Raw genomic sequence first — 21931 nt, 5'->3', positions numbered from 1 at the left:
TAGCCTCAGCCAGTTTTGAGCTCTGTCCGTAAAAGTTCCGTGCTAACCCTTGTTCTCTGTATGCAGATTTCTCGTGTTTTGGTTTGGAGACTCTGGACGCTTTTCCCGACCCCGCTCTGCACCCCTGGGAACCCTGGCCCCCTTCTCCCTCACCTGTATATAGTGCACCTGGAGTGTGTAAATAAACCTGTTTTTCTGAGACTTCAGTCTGCGCCGAGTCCTCCCTGCTCCTCCGTGACAGAATAGTCCAGCCAACCATGGACTCAGCGGACTCTGCTTCCTCGGCCCCGGCCCCGATTACCTTGGAGGAGCTACTACACCGGCATGAGCAGATGTTAGTCCGGCTCAGTGGAGAGGTGGCCGCCTTGGCTCTGGCCGTCGCCCAACGAACACCACTAGAGGCGAGCCCCCCCGAGGCGAGCCCCCCGGAGCGCCCAGCCTCTGCCTCATCTCCTCAGGTAACATCAGGCTTTGCTGCAAGCGCTGCTGCACCACCTCTCTCCTCTGTGTCTTTGGATAAGCTGTTGCCCACACCTGAGGCATTCACGGGGGAGCTGGGGAAGTGCCTATGCATTTTCGCCAATTGCCACATGTCTTTTCTAGCGATGAGGTCAAGATCGCCTATTTCGTTCAGCTGTTACGTGACCGTGCTTTGACCTGGGCGCAGGCTCAACTTCAAGCAAACCCTGTAATTACGTATGCTGACTTCCTTTCCAAGTTTAAGGCTGTGTTTGATAAGGGCTCCAGCACAGAAGCCGCCGGTCACCGCTTACTCAACCTTAAACAAGGTAAGCGCAGCATGGCTGATTATTCTGTTGATTTTTGGACCCTGGCAGCGCAAACAAAGTGGGGGCAGGAGGCATTAAGGACCACGTTACTAAACAACATCAATGACGACCTAAAGGACGAATTAATGATGCGTGAACTCCCTCAATCTCTGGAGGCTGTTATGTCGCTGTGTATTCAGGTGGATGATCGGCTGCGTGCGCGCCGGAGCGTGCGGAGGCACGCACCGCGGGAGCCGCGGGCAACAAGAGACCCATCCCCCGAGTCACGAGGAGCCCGTGAGTACAGCGGGGGCGAGGAAGGAGAGCAGCCGATGCAGATAGGACGCTCCCGCCTTTCACCCGCGGAACGTCAGCGTCGGTTCTCCGCTGGTGAGTGCCTGTATTGCGGCCGTAAGGGTCACTTTATCTCCACCTGCCCGGCTCTGGCAAAAGAGCGCGCCCACCAGTAGTGGAGAGGGTACTGGTGGGCGACCTGTCTGGTAAACACTCCCATCCACGTTTAACATTGCCCGCAAAGCTCATGATACAGACAGCGATTCACCCTCTTTCTGCATTAATAGACTCTGGTGCTGAGCAGAGCTTCATTGATATCTCACTAGCCACAAAGCTGAACGTTGCTACCACAGCTTTGCCTAATCCGCTCCGTGTGTCTGCCTTATCAGGCCAACGTTTGCCGGACATCACTCATATTACTGAACCCTTGTCTCTCACACTCTCCGGTAACCATACTGAAAGGATTAGCTTCTTCGTGTTCAAGACACCGTTTGCACCACTTGTGTTAGGTTACCCCTGGTTGGTGCAACATAACCCCCAGATAGACTGGAAGAAAGAGCGTGTTACGGGGTGGAGTGTGGAATGCCACATGAACTGTCTTAAAACTGCCACCCCCCCGGTCACTCGGCTAACCACAGTTGAGCCCACAGAGGAGTGCGATTTGTCCGCTGTTCCCTTTGTCTATCACGACCTGGCAGCAGTATTCAGCAAGGACAAAGCAAAAATGCTCCCCCCCCCACAGGCCCTACGACTGTGCCATTGACCTCCTCCCGGGGGCGCCGCTTCCCTCTGGCCGCTTGTATAGTCTCACCCAACCTGAGAGAGAGACAATGGAGAAATACATCACCGACTCGCTGGCCGCGGGCATTATGCGGTCCTCTTCTTCTCCTGTAGGTGCGGGGTTTTTTTTTGTCAGCAAGAAAGACAAAACCCTCCGGCCGTGTATAGACTATCGTGGCCTCAACAGAATCACGATCAAAAACAAATACCCGCTGCCCCTTCTCTCCTCTGCCTTTGAACTACTTCAAGGGGCTACAGTGTTCACCAAACTCGATCTGAGAAACGCTTACCACCTAGTGAGGATTCGAAAGGGAGACGAGTGGAAGACTGCATTCAATACACATCTTGGTCATTTTGAGTATTTGGTAATGCCCTTCGGTCTGACGAACGCCCCTGCTGTTTTCCAAGCGCTAGTCAATGATGTCCTCAGGGATTTTATTAACCGCTGTGCTTTTGTCTACCTCGATGACATTCTTGTTTTTTCAAAGACTGTGAAGGAGCACGAAGTCCATGTGAGACAGATTCTCCAGCGCCTGTTGGAGAACAGACTCTTTGTGAAGGCGGAGAAATGTGACTTCCACGTAGACTCAGTGGCGTTCTTGGGGTACATCATCGCTCAAGGTAATCTGAAGCCTGACCCGGCAAAGGTCCAAACAGTCCTAGACTGGCCCAAGCCCCCAAATCGCCTGCAGCTCCAGCGTTTTTTGGGCTTTGCCAATTTCTACAGGCGCTTCATTAAAGATTATAGTAAGATCGCATTGCCTCTCACAAGACTTACTTCCCCGAAGGTGTCGTTTCAGTGGGACCCGCCAGCCCAGGAGGCGTTCGCCTGCCTAAAGGAAAGGTTTGCCACCGCTCCTATCCTTCAACAGCCTGACCTCAACCAACAGTTCGTGGTGGAGGTGGATGCGTCGGAGACGGGGGTTGGGGCAGTCCTGTCTCAGCGCTTTAAAGGTAAACTCCACCCGTGTGCCTTCTTCTCTCGCCGCCTCACACCAGCGGAGCGGAATTACGACATCGGGGACCGAGAGCTGCTGGCTGTGAAACTCTCACTAGAGGAATGGAGGCACTGGCTAGAGGGCGCTGAGCATCCCTTTATTGTATGGACAGACCACAAAAACCTGGAGTACATCCGGTCAGCAAAGCGTCTCAACTCCCGGCAGGCCAGGTGGGCTCTGTTTTTCTCACGGTTTGACTTTTCTCTCACCTACAGGCCCGGGTCACGAAACGTAAAACCTGACGCCCTTTCCCGGCTGTTCACCGTTACGGAGAAAGACCCTGACCCTGAGCCCATCCTCCCCTCCTCCTGCGTGTTCGGAGCAGTCACTTGGGCGATTGAATCCCAAATCCTCGAGGCGCAAGTCACCGAACCCGACCCAGGGACGGGCCCACCAGGGCGGCTTTATGTTCCCACGTCCGTCAGGTCACGTGTTCTCCAGTGGGGTCACACCGCCCGCTTTTCCTGCCACCCTGGACTTCATCGCACGATCTCCTTCTTGCAACGTTACTTCTGGTGGCCCTCCCTGATAAAAGACACTAGAGACTATGTGACCGCCTGTCCCACGTGCGCTCAAAACAAGCGTCCCAACCAACCGCCGTCCGGGTTGCTCCAGCCTCTCCCCACTCCTGGCCGGCCCTGGTCCCACATCGCCCTGGACTTCGTCACGGGGCTGCCGTCCTCTTCAGGTAACACAGTAATACTAACCATTGTGGACCGTTTTTCTAAGGCTGCACATTTTGTTGCCCTCATAAAGCTCCCGACCGCACTGGAGACTGCTCAACTGCTCACGGCACATGTGTTTAGGCTGCACGGCATCCCTGACGACATCGTGTCCGACAGAGGCCCTCAGTTCACCTCGCGGGTTTGGAAAGAGTTCTGCACGACCCTGGGCGCAAAGGTTAGTCTTTCATCTGGTTTTCACCCTCAGACCAACGGACAGACGGAGCGTGCCAACCAGGAGCTGGAAGCTGCCCTTCGCTGTGTTGTCTCCCACAACCAAGGCACCTGGAGCGACCAGTTACCGTGGATTGAGTACGCTCATAACAGCCTCACGTCGTCCGCCACGGGAATGTCGCCGTTCGAGGCTTCTCTGGGGTACCAACCGCCGCTGTTTCCTGCTCTTGAAGGAGAGCATGCGGTCCCCTCTCTGCAACACCACCTCCGAAGGTGCCGTCGGGCCTGGCGTACTACCAGAGCGGCCCTGCTCCGAACTAAGGAGCGAAACAAGGCCCTCGCTGATCGCCGTCGGACCCCTGCCCCTGCATACGCCGCGGGTCAGAAGGTATGGCTGTCCACTCGCTTTGTGCCTATTCGCGCTGAGTCTAAGAAACTGGCGCCCACCTTCCTTGGGCCTTTTGAAATTGACTCTGTTGTCAACCCGGTGTCTGTTCGCCTGAAGCTGCCGCGCAATATGCGCATACACAACGTCTTCCACGTCTCTCAGGTCAAGCCCGTGCTCTCCAGCCCGCTGTGCCCCCCTCTTAGGGCCCCTCCGCCCGCCCAGCTTGTGGATGGTCAGGAGGTGTACGCCATCACTCGTATTATGGACTCTCGGCGCCGGGGACGGGGTTTCCAGTACCTGGTGGATTGGGAGGGCTACGGGCCGGAGGAACGGTCCTGGGTGCCCCGGTCGGCTGTCCTGGCCAAGGAGTTGATCCGGGACTTCCATCGTCGGTATCCGGGTAAGCCTGGTGGGTCGCCGGGAGGCTCCCGTTGAGGGGGGGGGTACTGTCACGGTCCCCGTGCCTGCTCGGCTGGCCCTGTGTGGCTACATGTTATGTTTTGTCTTTTCTCTCTCTCCTCTCTCTCTGCTCGCTGCCTGGGCGGAGCTCATTGTGAGCTCCCGGCCTCCACCACCTGTAGGCAATCACCTGTGGCTCCTCACCCTGTTTGCTCCCGCTACTTAAGGCAGTGACTGAGAGCACCTCGCCGCTGGACTATTGAATAACGCTCGTCAGTGCTACTTTAGCCTCAGCCAGTTTTGAGCTCTGTCCGTAAAAGTTCCGTGCTAACCCTTGTTCTCTGTATGCAGATTTCTCGTGTTTTGGTTTGGAGACTCTGGACGCTTTTCCCGACCCCACTCTGCACCCCTGGGAACCCTGGCCCCCTTCTCCCTCACCTGTATATAGTGCACCTGGAGTGTGTAAATAAACCTGTTTTTCTGAGACTTCAGTCTGCGCCGAGTCCTCCCTGCTCCTCCGTGACACTAACACTCAGTAAAACCTGCACATTGCACTCACTGCAGAGCCCAGGCTCCCTAGTTGAAACACTAAACTTGCTGCAGAGAATTTAATCAAAAGGACTCTTGCTCGCCTGCCTGCATGCACAGCATTATCTGGTCATGATCATTTTAAAATTATGTTTGATAGCAGTAGTGTCTAGGAATGTGCTCCGCTGTATCTTTGCAATTCACCCCTAGGCTTCGCAAAGATGTTTTAACAAGATAAGACCCCAGACAATGCCCTTCAGAGACAAAACTTAATTCAACACTGAAACTTAAATTGTAGCTTTGTTTGCTTCTGGAGTGAAGACACACAAAACCGTATAACAATGATTCTTCGGTATTTTTCTAATTTGTTTCCATTTGTATAAAAAGTTAACTTTTGACTCACGTCTTTTGATTGCTTAAACATTTTGCCTGCCAGCCAGGAACAAAACAATTCCAAATATGAAAAGTTTTCCCACTCACGATCCACAAACAACAACAACAACAACATAAAACACAAAAAGTGCACGCACAGTAGAGTAGCAGTGCTTGCACAGCATATTGGAGGTGCATCCCATGCCACATAATAAATTCCATTCCGCTCTAAGTAGTATGTCACAAGAACTTTGACACACTTTCTGCAAGTTGATGTTTAGTAAATTTTAAAATCAAACTGTGCTTACATCCACTAGTGGATCAGTTAAATGATTCAGCAGGGATTTTCTCAAAAACAGCATGACAACAAACACAGACATTTCAGCATTTAGGAGCCAAGAGAGGCTCTAAACTAAAAGCCTGAAAGATGCCTAAGGCAGTTTTTGTTCCCAAGAGAGACAATCCATTCCTCCAGCAAAGATCAAGCCTCTGTATTTCAAGAGGAAAGTGTTTGTGAAGTACAGTATAGGCTATATTTCACTGGGCTTTCATACTAATAAAATCTGCATAGCAAATGATAGATACCTGAGAGCAAAGAGGAAAAGAACAAAACAAAAACAAAGCAAAGACTCACCAAGAGGCTGTCCAGCAATGATACGGGCGTTTTCCCCCGCCACTGCTGCTCGGGCGTTCCTTTCGTTCATGTATTGTACAAAGGCGTAACCCTTGTGCACAGAGCAACCCACTATCTTGCCATACTTGGCGAAGATGACCTCTATGTCGGTCTTCTTGACGATGGCTGTGTTGAGGTTGCCAATAAAGACTCTGGAGTTGAGGGAACGAGGGTCATTCTTGTTGGTCACGTTGCTGGTCTGAGTTTTACCAGTCATTCTCCTCCAGTTGCCCTCCTGGGACACAGACAGAGGGGGAGGGGAGGGGGAAAGCTTTAGAGGACGGGCAGGCCAACTCCAGCTAATTCTGCTCCAAAGGAAGTGTTTAATATTAGTTTTTTAACATAACATAATGACACAGATAGTCAAATAAATAAGCACAATTATAGATGGAACCGTTTTTGAAGAACTTCAGGAACTAATTCAGAATCAGTAAAATATCCAATAATACTCTTAAAGAAGTCATTTCATGATTGCAGAGTTGTCACCAGTTACCTAACTGCTGCTTAGAGAAATCAAAAACACTGCAAGTTTAAAAAAAAGGAAAGAAAAAATATAACGGTTTAACAACTGACCTTTCTTGAGCTGCAACAACACTAAATTTAGCCAATTCTGAATGATGATCATTGCTTCTTCATCACATACATGTGCTTCTTACTTACTTACCCAGCCAGCTCGGTGTGCTGGTTTGTGACCTTGGCTAACATGGCATCGTGGTTTTATGTTTCTCAGTCAGACAACTACTTTAAAGAGTAAAACACACACACAGAGTCTCTCTGTGATTCCTCCAGCAACTGACAGCATTGCTGTGAATGGATGTTTTACTGACCCAGCTGGGGGCATGTGATTGGCTGGTGACAAATCCACTGTCACGAAATGTGACATGAAATATAACTAGATAGAAAAAAAGATGAAGTAAAAGTCAAACTTCTGGAAAGGAGATTTTGAAACAGATATTTTACATACACTTAAAATTACTTCAATTTAACTTGAGTCATTTGACATTTATTTACTCATATTACACACCGGAGCTCCATGAAACGCAGGATAATTACTTTTTTCCAGTAATACTTTATATTAACCGTAGTTAATGAATGGAAAATTCATTTTTAATAAAAATAAAGCTTTTACTGTTAATGAAATTGCACCATTATTTAATGCTTACACATCTTTTAATAATAATTGTTCTGTAACTGATGAATGACGGCCTCTGTTAATATTTAGAGTTAAGCGACTATAAGTACTTCACGTTTAACTCAAAAAAGTAGGGCAACTTTCCAATTCTTTCATAAATGTGAAGTAAAGGCAACCATGTCAACTTTTACAGAACTATCTACATGTTGTTTAATTAGATTTTAGATCTTTCGGTGTAATTTTGGAAGGATGAGCAATTTTGAATGAGGAACACAGGTTGTGTTGGACAAAATAAGCCACTCTGAGTGGATCAGGGCAGAGAGTGCTGGGAGATGACAGGATAGGAATTGGAGCCGGGCCTGAATCAGTCTGAATGCATGATCTTTACCCATTCCACATTCATTGACAGGTGGAGCTGGATTGATGTTTCTAAGCTCTGCAAATGGTTAATAAATACTATATAGATCATCTATAAACACAAATTGGCTGTCTATTATAACACAACTGTGCGTGCTGTAACTACATGGACTTAGACTGTGTGTAATTAGTCAATAACACACAATCATTTTCACTTTGTGTTTACTTTTGCTTTTACTGCCCTTTTTGTTTTAGATAGTTTAGGTGTCAAACCTACTTAATAGCTTTAGGATAAGATTGTGGTTTTGGTTAAATGACACCAAGAAGGGAGTGAGATTGGCCTTACTGTTGTTGTGGCACGGGTCCAATGCTGTGTGTTATTATATGTACCAATGTTATCATATTAAATTCAAATTATAGCTAGTTTTTAGTAAATGATAAACATAAATGACTTGTTTGATAGCAACATATCATTTTCTTAAAACTTACTAAACTTTTAAACTTTTACCCTTTTTCCTAGTTGGGTTCTACTTTTTTAATGCACCTTTTTGTTGAAAAGGCTGTTGTTGTTGTTGTTGTTGTTGAAGGTTTCCTTCTCTGTATGTAAAGTACAATGTCACTGGCCAGTCAACTGCTTACCTAAGCCACATTTTTCATGGTTGAAATGCTACCACTGGATGATTGTGAGGAGCATAAGAAGAAGCAACAATATGTGAATGTCACAGCAGTTCTCTCCGCTTTGTGAGAAACCAAATACAGTAGCTGTCAGTGAAAAAGCTTTGCTATCTCAATACCCATATTGTTGCATCCCTAATGCTTTGTGTGCCATTTCACTGATCACATAAAGCGTGGGCTGTAATTCGTGTTACAGTTTTATTCAGACTTTTCTGTGCTGTCAAGTTATCAACGTACATTAGCCTCAGCTTTTGTAGGCCTCCTCTGCAATTATTCCTAAATGACCTTTTCACGGCTTGAATGTTAGTTTTCACGAAAGATGATTGGTCGCAGCATCGGGGCAATTATGCCTACCCAATGAAAGGATGCACTATTGAGCGATCATTGTTGTATGTTTAATTACGGTTATCAAACAGCAGATAGGTAAATTGATCCCCCCAAATTTTTCCACCAGTTTTTCCTTTGATTTTCTTTTCACTGCAAGCATGTCGTTTTGTTTTTTTATAGCTGGAAAAATCCTGGTTTTCATTACAGTTTATGTTCCAAAATGGATTACAGTTAGTCCATTAAATACTGTGAAATATTGTGAAGAAAACACTGCATATTTAATATTTGCCTGCTCTGAGTCTCTGTCCCTGACACACTGTGATAACAACTATTCAGCTTTGAGACGAAGAACCTGAATAATGGATCCAATCCTCAGTAAATAGGATTAGTAACCAAGGTAACGCTGATGTTCTTGGAATATCGTGCACGAACACACAAGCGCACACACGTACACATTTCTGACTGGCAGTCTCTTTCCCTTTACCAAACATAATTTCCAATGCAAACGGCTGTAGACTCCTACGGCGCGGCAGCTTTGATTGCCCACTGCGTAGCGTCAATCTCTGCACAATTACACAGTGTAGTTTTATTGTGATGTGCTGTCCCATAATAACTTTGTTCGGCAATTGGCTGTATGTGGCAGGAGAATAATTCTGAAAAGGATGCAATTCACACACTGAAGCCACAGTAGATAAAGAAGAAAGCTGCCCAGTCAACCAGTAAAGTGGAACAGCCATGCGATTTACAGAGGAAATATTCTGTGTCATGCATCCATTACACCTGAGTCTGGGATCAGGCAACACACACTACCGCTACTCTTTCACTTGGCAACACATGTTTTATGTGTTATATCACCTAACGTCTCATGTTATTTCTTTGACTATTTGCACCTACTGTGGTCACACAGCAGCTCGGGTTTACAGTGTTGCATGGATGTGCTGTTTCTGCACGTTGCCACATGTGGGAATAAACTCCTGCTCACCAGCCCTCAAGTGGCCTTGTCATTTATCAGTGGCAGACACTGAAAATTGATGTGGTGCAGGCACACAGATATGCATGTCTTAACTCAAACGAGCACCACAGTGACCACCTAATGCTAGTTCAAAACCCCAGTCTGACACTCCTGCCATATGGATGTTCATGGACAGGTCACAGGGAACATGACACATCAGTGGAGAAGGGTTAGGTTGCCTCTCTAGTTTAATAAATCAGGAGTGGATACTGGCCTTCGGACCACTTTACCCCTTCTTACTGTTATATTTCATGTTGTCTTCTCTGTTGTTTTCTTTAGAACGGGACACTAATTTATTCCATCAGTGGTTTTCCTGCTGACCTTGCCTTTTAGTATATTTACAACCTCCATTAAGCTTCTTGTCCTCTGAGGTGATAGCGTCACAGGGAGAAACATGGGAAAACAGCGCAGGAAGTGATATTCAACCAGGAATGTAATTGGAAAAAGAATTGTTTTAGAGGACCTGATATTTGTTATCAAAAAAAACAGAAACGTGCTCTGCAAACTGCTTTTAGAGGAAAAGTAACGACCTGGTGTTCAAAGCCCACTCTTTAAAAATGATTACAGCTTCAACTGTACTGCCTTTTGACAGTTAAGAGGTGAAGACAGATAAGTCTTCATTTTCACTTTCATGCCGGCGTGGTCGTGTCAGAATAAGTGCCACATTTTTCAAAAGGTGGACGTCTCCTTTGGGGAAAAAAACACTTTGATGTTCTGGCATTACAGAAAAGCGCAGCATGCTTTGCCTCTAATATGTTTTGTAAGAGAAGCCCAATATCATGGCAATGATAAAGACATACAAATAAGGTCAGTAGAAAAAGCATCAAGGTTATGTAGTTGACAGCACTGCTGTGTTGGGTTAGCGGTTGAGTGAAAAAAGAAAGGGTTTCGTGCAGAAGTAGCCATATTACTGAGCTCTCTCTTGCTCTGTAATGCATTGTGCCTCGGTAGACAGGCTCTTAAAAGGTTGTTGTTTGGCTCTGGCTCTGCCTGATTTATAGACATTTTTTTTCATGGAGGGAACTCATTGAATTGATTCCTTTTGTAATTTCCTACCACTCCACCACTGTACATTTCTCTTCACGATGCCTCAGCCTCTCTGCTCTGATTGTTGCCTAGGCAGCTCGACGGGCTGAGGAAAGGCCGAAGAAGCTGCTCGCTGAAACAGAACAGAGAAAGGTAACCCGATACACCTTTTCCAAAAGCGTTGCCACCGTGTACCGCAAAGTTAGAATAATTGCTTCAAAGATTTCTTCCATTTATATCTTGACTTAAAATGTGTCTTTCTGCCCGTGAAAGCAACAGCAACAACTGTGAAAAAAAATCCTATTTGTAAATCAACAGCTCTATTTGTATTATAGGCCGCAGAGTATCTCAGTCGTGCAGCCAGCCATAAATATGTGCACTTTTGTGAAGTGTGGTCAGAGGCTGAAACGATTGTGATCCAAAGAGAAACAGCACTCCCAACATTTCGCCTGATTTAAAGGTGAAGGAACAGTTACGGAAATTAAATTTAATATGAACAGAATAAAGGCCGTAAACACATTTAATGCTATACAGCAGGGCTCTAGACTAACTTTTTGACATGGGCGCACCGGTACGCCTAACTTTAAAAATTTAGGCGTACCAGCACAAAAGTTAGGCGCACTCAAATTTTTCAACCGCATCGCTTAACACCGCAGTTTTATATGTGCACTTTCTTTGGGGGGGGAAGTCCATACAGACAATATTAATTTCTAAATTATTAACTAACAAACTTGTGCTTAAAGTGCTTTGTCAATATTGTAGAAAATGTTAAAAACTTAATCATCATCTTGGCCTCCTCTGACGACCTGTTTGCTGCTGTCTGCTGCTGAAAGGCAGTGGGGAGAGGGGACACTTGGGCAGTGCATTTACTGCAGCATATAATGTGTTTTCTGGATACACTGTGCTTTTTCAGCATTCAAATATTGATGGCACCGTGTCAGAGCACTGGCTATGAATTTCAGACAGATCAGGCCTTAACTTAACAAAAAAGTTATCAATAGTTCTTTTCATCTTTTCTTATTACCCACAGCTACAGTACATCCACTTCTCTCAGGCCTAGGCTGCTCACTAGGGCTGAGTATCATCACTGATTTCTATAATCCATTCAATTCCGGTTCTCAAAGTCCTGATTTGATTCAATTTAGCCTCAGACAGTCAGAAATATTATAATTCTGATCATTTATCAGTACTGATACACATGAGACTTCATCAGAATTGTGAAAATCACCGCAGATGCCTTTGTGTGAAAGTAACTGAGAATAAAACACAGGAAAACATGAAGGAGATTTTCCTGGTCTGGCTTTTTATAGCAGATAACCTTAAAAATATTCTGCAATTTTGCATAATTTTAAGAAATTTAAATTTCTTCAGTATTGAACAGCAGAAATTAGGCTTTCTTGTCCGAGGTCATTTAAGTGAAAAAAGAAAAAGCGCTGTAAACAACGCTAGACTGGTGGGTAATAAGCGAATGAATAATGCAGAAAACAGATTTGAGACGGGAAACTGTTCCTGAAGTACAGAGAGAGAGAGAGAGCTGTGCAGGAAGTGTGATTTTTATCGTGGTGGAAGCAAAACAGCAAAAGTCAGAGGGAATTCATGACGACATTGATCAAATGTGAAGCGCAGTTTGCTGCTTCTTTTGCTGCAGGCTCGGTGAATTTTGGTTGGAGAGAGGCAAAACCTGCAGCTCAGAATCAGCGCAAAAAGACGTAAACACAGCGCGGACCCGAAGAATCGCTAAGCTCCGACAGCGTGTCCGTGTTCAGGCTGTCGGGTGAGAAAGCCGAGAAAGACGAAGCTGATTCTGATGTGTTGGGTCCGCTCCGTGTTTAGGTCTTTGTGTGGAATCCGTTAATGAATTGATATCGCTTTATTCAAGCTTATCACCTCTCTCTTCCACCTGCACTTTCAACTGGACCACGGCCAATCAGAGAGGTCCCGCCCCTGACTATCTCTGATTGGTTTAGTCCACGATAGGGGCATAATGTGTGTCTGTTGTTGACCACACGGAGAGTTACAGAGATTTTTTTTTGTTACCGGAACAGTTGGTCGCACCTGTGCGACCAAATATTTATTTTTAGTCGCACCACTGAAAAATTTGGTCGCATTTGCGACCAAATTGGTCGCACTCTAGAGCCCTGTACAGCACTTTCCACTATTCTATTTGCATCTAAAAAAAAAAGGACTCCAGTCTCCAAGATAGGAAGCCATAAAACTAATTCTCTCCACATTTTCAATCAGCTGCTGCCCTTTGGCTTTATGAGTCAAGGTACACAGTGCCGGCCTCAGCTTCAACTCTGCTACACCACTGCAAAGTGGACCTATAAAAAGGAGGAGGAGGAGGAGCCATTCTAATTTTGCTGGCATAGGGTGTTTGAAGTGCTATAAATGTGAGATAAATTTTGTTCAATGGGACATTTACACAACCTCACTGTTTATGACTATCACAAGTCATTGTTTTTTGTTCTCTGAGCAGTTAATTGCATGGGGTAAGAGAGCAACATCTCTTAAGGTAAGAGATGTTTTTGACTGCTAACCTAAACCATGAATGGGATTTATGGTTTTAAATATTTAATTACTGTTTTCAGAGGCTGCTAAATCATTATAATCATTATAATCTCATCTTCAAAGCTGCCCTTAGCTTTTTAACTAAAATTGGAGGATGATGTAAAAAAACAAAACAAAAAACACTACTGTAGCCTTGTCTTAACCCCATCAACCAGATTTTCCCCTCAATGTTATGTCAATTTCAGACACAAAAGACCTCTTTCAGGTGGTGCAGTTGGGGAAGAGGGTCAGAAGCACAGTATGACACTAACAAAATATGAACAGCAAGACACAAATAACAAACTATAGACACAAAGAGGAGCTAGGTTTCCAGTGACAGAGAGCTGAAGGCTAGGGATCCCAGAAGACTAAACTGGGAGCATAAAGATAAAGCAACCAGGAAATGTAACATTGTTGCATTGAGTTGCAGAATTCAAAAGAAACTGAAAATCTCTGAAGGTACAGAAAAGCAGGACTCAAAATTAAGCTTGAACTAATAACAAGAAAGAATAAACTATTTCCTGAATCTAAATAATAAAGAATATTAAGCTTAAAACGCAGAGACAAAACCTGTTTGTCATGACACTGAGAAGGTGGTGGAGACCAAAGCAGAGCTAAAAGGATCGTTGTTGTTTTACTCACGTTCACCACCTCCTAATACGTTAAATAGGTGTTACAGTCCCAAGACATGGCCTAAAAATCACAGCTCTTAATTGAACCCCATTCTAATGGATGAAGTGCATCCATTAGTGTTAGGTTTGTATTGTTGATTGTCATTTATGCTTAGAAATATTTACTTATATATGCTTAGAGTTTTGTAATTAGTTGTAGATTGGTAGAGGTTTTGATCCTTGATAGTCTGCAAACTTTGTGTGTATTAGACAGCACTTTGGGAGCATGAGAGGTCATACCATGTCTTATTGTTTTATGGCAGGATTAACGTAGTTGCGTCTGTTCTAGTCTAAGTGCTCTTTGTTTAGATGAACTGCAGGACTTCCTCACCGTGTCATCTAGGATGAACCATCTAGGGTGAGGGGGAGGCTACCCTCTTCCTGACCAAGGATGTTTGACCCTTTGATCAGCAGTCCACACACACACACACACACACACACACACACACACACACACACACACACACACACACACACACACACACACACACACACACACACACTGTTGTGTATTTTGGGTTATAACAGGATCCGTAGTGGGCTTGCCCCGATGCATTAGGGGAAATGATGCTTTTCGGCTGTTGCTCGGGCTAGCTCCATGTTAAGTTGCTCCGTTATAATAAATACCGCAAGTTACGTCGTGGTCCGAGTATCATTGTTATACTAGTAACCCGGAGTGAAGATATAACAAAAGTGGCGACGAGGACGTCTGGACCGACGCTGCAGTCCGCTTTGGAGTTTTACATTTTTTTTCCTGCTGATGCCTCGCGCTAACCTGGTGTTAGACGGCGCCGGAGGTAGGACGACACTACCGGTGTGCGAAGGTGGATGCCGTTTTTTTTTTCTCCTCAGCGAAACGGGGAGGAATGTACAGCGGACAGGACGACGAGGGCAGACTCCGTAAGTGACGTTAACCAAAACATAAACGGATAAAAGAGACGTTACGAAAAGGAACAGTTGTGAGGGGAAGAGTGCCATTCAACCAGGAGCCGAGTAATGGCTGGAGTTACTGGCCCTATCGGTCCCTTCGACAAAAGCACGGAGCAATGGAGCTCATATACGGAGCGTTTTGGATATTTCGTTGCGGCTAACGACATACAGGATGCTAAACTGGTGCCCATTTTTTTGAGTGTGATAGGCCCAAAGACTTTTACCCTGCTAAGGAGCCTGCTACAGCCAGCAAAGCCAGGCAGTAAAAGTTTCACAGAGATCGTGGACACACTGACCAAACACTTCTCGCCCAAGCCCCTCGTGATCGCTGAACGGTTCAAGTTTCACAAGCGAAACCAAGAAGAGGGTGAGTCTGTCACAATGTTCGTTGCATCGTTACGCAAATTAGCTGAACACTGTGAGTTTAAAGATGTTTTAAATGACACATTAAGAGACAGACTCGTGTGTGGTTTAAGAAATGAAGCTGCACAGAAGAAATTGCTCACGGAAAGTGATTTGACTCTTGAGAAGGCAATTAATATCAGTGTGACCATGGAAATGGCATCAAAAGAAGCCCATGCGCTACATGCTACAGACAGAGTACACAAACTAGACAATGGTAAAGCAAATGCACAGGGACCATGCTTCCGCTGTGGCAAGTTAGGACACCTTGCTAGTGATTGCTGGTGCAAAGAAATGGATTGCAACAACTGTGGAAAAAAAGGTCATGTAGCACGGGCATGCAGGAACAAAAGGTGCAAGGATAAGGGCTCAAAGCCTGGGAATAAAAGAGGCACTGCAAGATTCAAAAAAGAAAGACATGTTCACACAGTTAAGCTTCATGAGGATAGAGCAAATGACTCCTCAGATGAAGAAGTGTTGTCTGCAATAAATACTGTGCGAATACTGAAGGTGGACGAAACCTCAGACGGCTTTTGGGTCACGCCCAAACTGGAGGGACATGTTGTAAAAATGCAGATTGACACTGGGTCAAAAGCATCACTAGTGTCATATAATGTCTATAGGACATGTCTGAAGCACCTTCCACTCAAACCCTCCGACACAGTATTTAAAGGATATACTGGACATCGAGTGCCTATGAAAGGAATGGCAGAGGTGACTGTTCAATACAATGGCCAAACTGCTAAGCTGCCTGTGTATGTTACGCAGAAGAACTGCCCTGCTATAATGGGACGTGTGTGGCTCAAAACAATCAGACTCAACTGGCAAGAGGTGAGAAAGCTGTCGCATGGTTCCTCTCAGCTACAGGCCATACTGGGAAAACACCAGGAGGTTTTTCGTGAGGAGCTGGGCAGCATGAAAAAAATTACAGTGAAGCTGCATCTCAAGCCTGACTCCAAGCCAGTCTTTATGAAGGCTAGACCTGTGCCGTACGCCATTCGGCCCAAGGTGGAGTCTAATTTAGACGCATTGGTCAAGAATGGTGTTCTGGAGCCGGTTACGACCAGCGAGTGGGCCACGCCCATCGTTCCAGTTCCCAAAAAGGACGGCGGAATCCGGATCTGCGGAGACTTCAAGGTATCCGTGAATCCTGTATTAACAGCAGAGCAGTATCCCCTTCCACTGATTGATGACTTATTTGCTGGTCTGAGTGGAGGACAAAAGTTCAGCAAAATAGATCTCAACCAAGCTTACCTGCAAATGCACGTTGAAGAGCAGTCACGTGACATGTTGACTATTAACACACATAAGGGACTTTTCAGATTTTGCAGGTTGCCTTTTGGCATCACATCAGCTCCAGCATTGTTTCAACGAGCGATTGATCAAATCCTGAGCGGATTACCTGGTGTGCAATGCTATCTGGATGATATCCTGTGTACAGGAGCAGATGATGAAGAGCATCTGCGCAACTTGGATGCGACCCTTCAGAGGCTGAAGGAATACGGATTGAGAGTCCGTAAGGAGAAATGTGACTTTTTCCAGTCATCTGTGGAATATCTAGGGCACGTGATTGATGCAAATGGACTTCACACTGCACCTTCGAAGATCACAGCAATCGTGGATGCACCCCCACCACGAAATGTCAGTCAGTTAAAGTCTTTCTTAGGGCTGTTGAACTACTACGGACGGTTCATACCCAACTTGGCATCACTCCTGAAACCACTGCACAACCTGCTACGCAAGGAAGAAGCATGGGAGTGGACAGCAAGCGGCCAAGACGCCTTTCAAAAGGCAAAGGATTCACTGACTGCATCTGAGGTGCTAACCCACTTCAATCCCAAGTTCCCAATTCAGCTTGCTTGTGATGCTTCTCCCTATGGGGTGGGGGCAGTGATTTCCCACATTCTCCCAAATGGCGAAGAAAGGCCAATTGCATTCGCATCAAGGACATTAAACACAGCAGCGTCCAACTATGCTCAGCTGGAACGAGAGGCGCTGAGCATTGTATTCGGTGTTCGGAAATTCCACCAGTACCTGTACGGTAGGAAGTTTACACTGTTTACTGTTCACAACCATCCTGGGACCCTATACAGGGATTCCATCTCTTGCTGCTTCACGTCTCCAGAGGTGGGCGTTGATATTGTCAGGACATTCTTATGACATCAAGTATCGCAAATCGGAGTCTCATTGCAATGCAGATGGGTTGTCCAGGTTACCCCTTCCTGTTAAAAAACCCGTCTCTGACACAGTTGAGATCCTCTACTTCAGGGAGGTAGAGACAGCACCTGTTTCGGCTGTGCAGGTGAAAAAGGCGTCCAGAAATGACCCTGTGTTGGCAGCAGTGCTGGACTGGATCATTAAGGGTCTGCCTGCAAGTAAGGGTGTAGACCTGAAGGCTTTCCTGGGAAAGCGGGCGGAGCTTTCTGTTCAGGCGGGATGTTTGCTGTGGGGGAGGAGAGTCATCATTCCCATGTCACTGCGACCAAAACTGTTGAAGCAACTGCATGCAGGACATAGTGGAATAGTGAGAATGAAGGAAATAGCGAGAAGCTATTTTTGGTGGCCAAATATGGACAAACAGATCGAGGAGATTGCTAAGAACTGCTCTTCGTGTCAGATGGTCCGGAACAACCCACCACTTGCTCCTCTTCATCCCTGGGAGTTCCCACAGGAGCCATGGCATCGGGTACACATTGACTTTGCAGGTCCATACGAGGACAAAATGTTTCTTGTAGCTGTTGATGCACACAGTAAATGGCCTGAAGTGACCATCATGAAATCAGCCACCACTGAAAAGACCATAGAAGCTCTAGGAGAAATGTGCAGTAGGTTTGGATCTCCTACTCAGATAGTCTCTGACAATGGACCTCAACTGGTTTCACAGGAAATGGAGGCTTTCCTACAGGCTAATGGAGTGCAGCACATTACGTCAGCTCCATACCATCCTGCAACGAATGGTCTTGCAGAAAGGTTTGTTCAGACAATGAAACATGCACTGAAAACATCACAAGGCCAAGGAACACTGCATCAGAGACTGCACAAGTTTCTGCTTAACTACCGGAATAGTCCACATGCGACCACAAGGACATCTCCTGCCAACGCAATGTTCAAAAGAGATCTGCGCACTACCTTTGATCTTTTGAAACCCTCAACTGTGAAGGACACTGTACAAAAACAACAAGAGAAACAAATCATGTACAGGGGTCAAAAGGTCAAGGGCAGAGTCTTCAGCACCGGCGAGTCAGTGCAGGCCAGGAACTACCGAGGAGTACACAAGTGGGTTCCTGCAACTGTCATTGCTCAAACTGGTCCAGTTTCATATACAGTTCAGGTGGCCGATGGAGTCTGGAGAAGACACGTGGATCAGCTACTCCGGTCCGCACCAGTGTCTGCAGAAGGGTCTTGCGGAGATCTTGAAAATGCACTCATCGACTCGTCAGCCCCTTCACACACACAAGTAGAGAACTCCACCACATCAGGAACAGTGGTTCCACCTGTAAAGGAGACTGTAAGAGAGACTGAGACATCTTCGGTGTCAGGAACAAAGGCTCCACAAGAGAGCACACAGACTGACGTTACCACAGACCGCCGATACCCCAATAGAGAGCGGCGGCCTCCTGTTCGTCTGAGTTATTAGATGGCACCTGACCCAAATGAACGGGGCAGAATAATCCCCATGGGTCATGGGGGAGGTTGAGGTAGTCCACCCTCACTCCCCAAGATAGCAATTAAAAGAGTTGGTGTTGTAACCTTACAGTTAATAAGAGGTGAAATGTTTGTGAGGCTATTACTGTCATGTGCCAGTGAAGACTGAAGTTTGTGAGTAGATCACCTGTTTATTTCATAGTACATCCTTTGTAAGAGGGGAGGAGATGTTGTGTATTTTGGGTTATAACAGGATCCGTAGTGGGCTTGCCCCGATGCATTAGGGGAAATGATGCTTTTCGGCTGTTGCTCGGGCTAGCTCCATGTTAAGTTGCTCCGTTATAATAAATACCGCAAGTTACGTCGTGGTCCGAGTATCATTGTTATACTAGTAACCCGGAGTGAAGATATAACACACACACACACACACACACACACACACACACACACACACACACACACACACACACACACACACACACACACAGGCAAGGTACTCTTTGTGTGTATGTAGACGTCATATGTTAATGAACTTATGCATATTCATGTAACCTCAATAAAAGAACAGTGGTACGGGAGAACGGACGAGAGCAACTGGGGTCAAGCGAAGGAACGGTGCCTGTCCGGTTCTCTCCCGTGCACGAGAAACATGAAGAAGCTTGCCTACTTGTGTCTTGCTTTGCAGTGTAATTATATTGTCTTCAACGTTCCAGCGGATGGGTTCAAGCTACAAACCTATCAATTAGCTCTCTGCTCATGGACAAAATTTCATCAATAATGACGTCTGTTATGCAACCCCTGTTTAATAAATTACTGAACTTTTCCTCTAGTGTGCTTTTACTTGTGAAATGAGTTTTAAGTACAAGCAATGACAGTAATGATACAATACTCCTGTGTGTAATTTATGTGGCACAGCATGCTATTTAAAAAAAAAAAAAAGCAGACTGTGCTTACTAATTTTTATTACTTTTTTGTTCAGTTTATGCTTGAGCATTTCTTTCTTTCTTGGGTGGTTATAGCCTTGGAAGAAAGACTATGTACCTCATACATCTTGTCTTACTTCAATACCACAACCCTTCACATTGGGCCCCTTTTCCTCTTACCTGCAGCAAACCTCATTTCACTACAAATAGTGGCTATGCGTCGCAGCGCCAACCATTTTTATTCCCCTGAACTCTGTTCTCAGAAAATTCATTGACTATTAGAAAGCCTGAAGGAACGATACAATTAGCTAACATGCAAATGGAGTCATTTCTCAGTTGGCTCTCATTCACCTGCACGAAAGTGATGGGTAAAATATGATGGGAAAAACTCCCGTGTGCCGGGGCATAGCAAACATTGGATGATATACAAGAGGAATTTCTTATTATCCAGGGGGAGTCTGCTGTTTGTGACTGACAGGGGAACACCTCAATTGCACTGACAAGATTTCATTTCTTTCCATGGTAGTATACAGCTGCACAGAGTTAAAAGTAATCTGGTCAAACACAGTGAGCTCTCGAGCGCAGCATAGATCAATCTCTGTCTGCTCTTAATCCAATCTGATTGGTAAGAATAGCATCGGGGTGATATAAAACCCACTCTGCATGATTGTTTTGAAAGCTTCCTCTCCACTATGGAACATAGCTCCACATGCATATACATACATACATTATTGTTTACAAACCAGAAGAATTCATCAAGTCTGATGTGCTTGTGAATGGAAATTTCTATCTTTTAGGTGCAGTGGAGTGTTAAGCTTTACATAACAGAAATAGAAAGACAGCAGTGCAGTACGTAAGTACACTTAAGTACGTTAAGCAGGGAGCAAACATTAAAATAAGCTTAAATAAACTTTCTGCTCTGAGTGATTTTAATAAAGTGGCATTCAAACTCAGGAAATATTTGCACTAGTTGCATTTAGTGATTAAAAAAATGAGGATATTAGCAATGCCACACTTTACTTAATGTGGGCTGGATCCCTATATCCTCTGGGCATCATCATTTAGGGTACCACTGTGTGATGCAACGACCAATATTCATGCCATGTGGAACTATAGCAGTTATTATCATTACAATAAATTCACCTACTCTAAAAAAAAATAAATAGAGAAGACAGTTTCATATATCCAACCACACTCAGCACAGTGAACACCAACTGTTCTCTGACTTTTGTCCACTTTTGGACAAACATGGAAATGAGCTGAATTAAATTGATTATCAACTTTAAGAAATTCAGACAAACAGTTGTCCGTACACACAGCTTTGGGGAAAAATGGGTACAATATGTATTGTCCTTTTACATTTCCTACTTTTTCCTTTACCAAATGAAATATGCGGCTCTTTGTTGTCTCAAACTTTGCATGTTTGCTGTTGATATGAACAGGTATTGTACAGTAGATTTTTCAAATGAGAACGCTGTCTCCTATGAGAGATGTGAAAGTGAACCAAAACAATAAAGCTGTGGCTCATAAAACCTGCAACTGGAGGATGACATAAAAATCAGCAGAGCTGCGGGAAACTGCAGGCTCTGGAGATACTCCTCTGTGAATTCACCACTGCAGGCAACCACGATATTATCCAATGTTAATTCAAGAAAGACGATTGTTTCTGGTTTACACTAACGGGTACTGAAAGGGCTGACAGAGAAACCGTGGAATCTGCTCAAATTTGCATTTCACTTTAGCACTTCCTTTGGAATTACTGTAGAGAAGACACATTGGCATTTAACGACTATTGTGTTGGTTGTGCTTTGCTAATTATCTTTTTATGTGCAACTGCATTTTAACTATTGCTATACTGCATTAACATTCATAAGGGTAAGCTAATAAAATTCCAACTGACATTAACCCAGAGAGTGTAAAAATGCTCAAATATTGTAAAGCTACTCTTTGATTTGGTGGATCTAACCTATTTGGCCCGATGACCATTCTGTTTCCCTCATTAAATCTGGATGTGTCATCATTAGCTCTCCAGGTTGTCGCTGCAGCTGGGACAAATTTTTAATGGGGCAAATTAGCATTTGTTAACATCTACTCTGCAGGAGAAGTAAAACAAAGTCCCAACTCTTCATTAGCAGAATTAATCTTAAGTTTTTAAAGGTGTTTGGTTTGACTGTAATGAAAATACAAAG

The 21931-nt window shown here is 45.1% G+C and overlaps 1 protein-coding gene across 1 annotated transcript in view; it reads right to left on the bottom strand.

Moving 5' to 3' along the window:
• Positions 1–21931, bottom strand: part of ralylb (RALY RNA binding protein like b) — a 155088-nt gene that overhangs the window by 77208 nt on the left and 55949 nt on the right. Inside the window, exon 2 of the mRNA XM_085419049.1 lies at positions 6057–6330. Coding sequence (XP_085275175.1) covers positions 6057–6312 — 256 coding nt within the window. The 5' untranslated portion in view covers positions 6313–6330. The remainder of the gene's footprint in view (positions 1–6056; positions 6331–21931) is intronic.

This window comes from Rhamphochromis longiceps, linkage group LG9 (assembly GCF_057381845.1).
Source record: "Rhamphochromis longiceps isolate RC_006_pf linkage group LG9, R_longiceps_female_GT1.1, whole genome shotgun sequence".
Lineage (NCBI taxonomy): Eukaryota > Metazoa > Chordata > Actinopteri > Cichliformes > Cichlidae > Rhamphochromis > Rhamphochromis longiceps.
The sequence above is the reverse complement of the archived record's forward strand: the minus strand, read 5'-3'. Positions and strand labels throughout refer to the sequence as shown.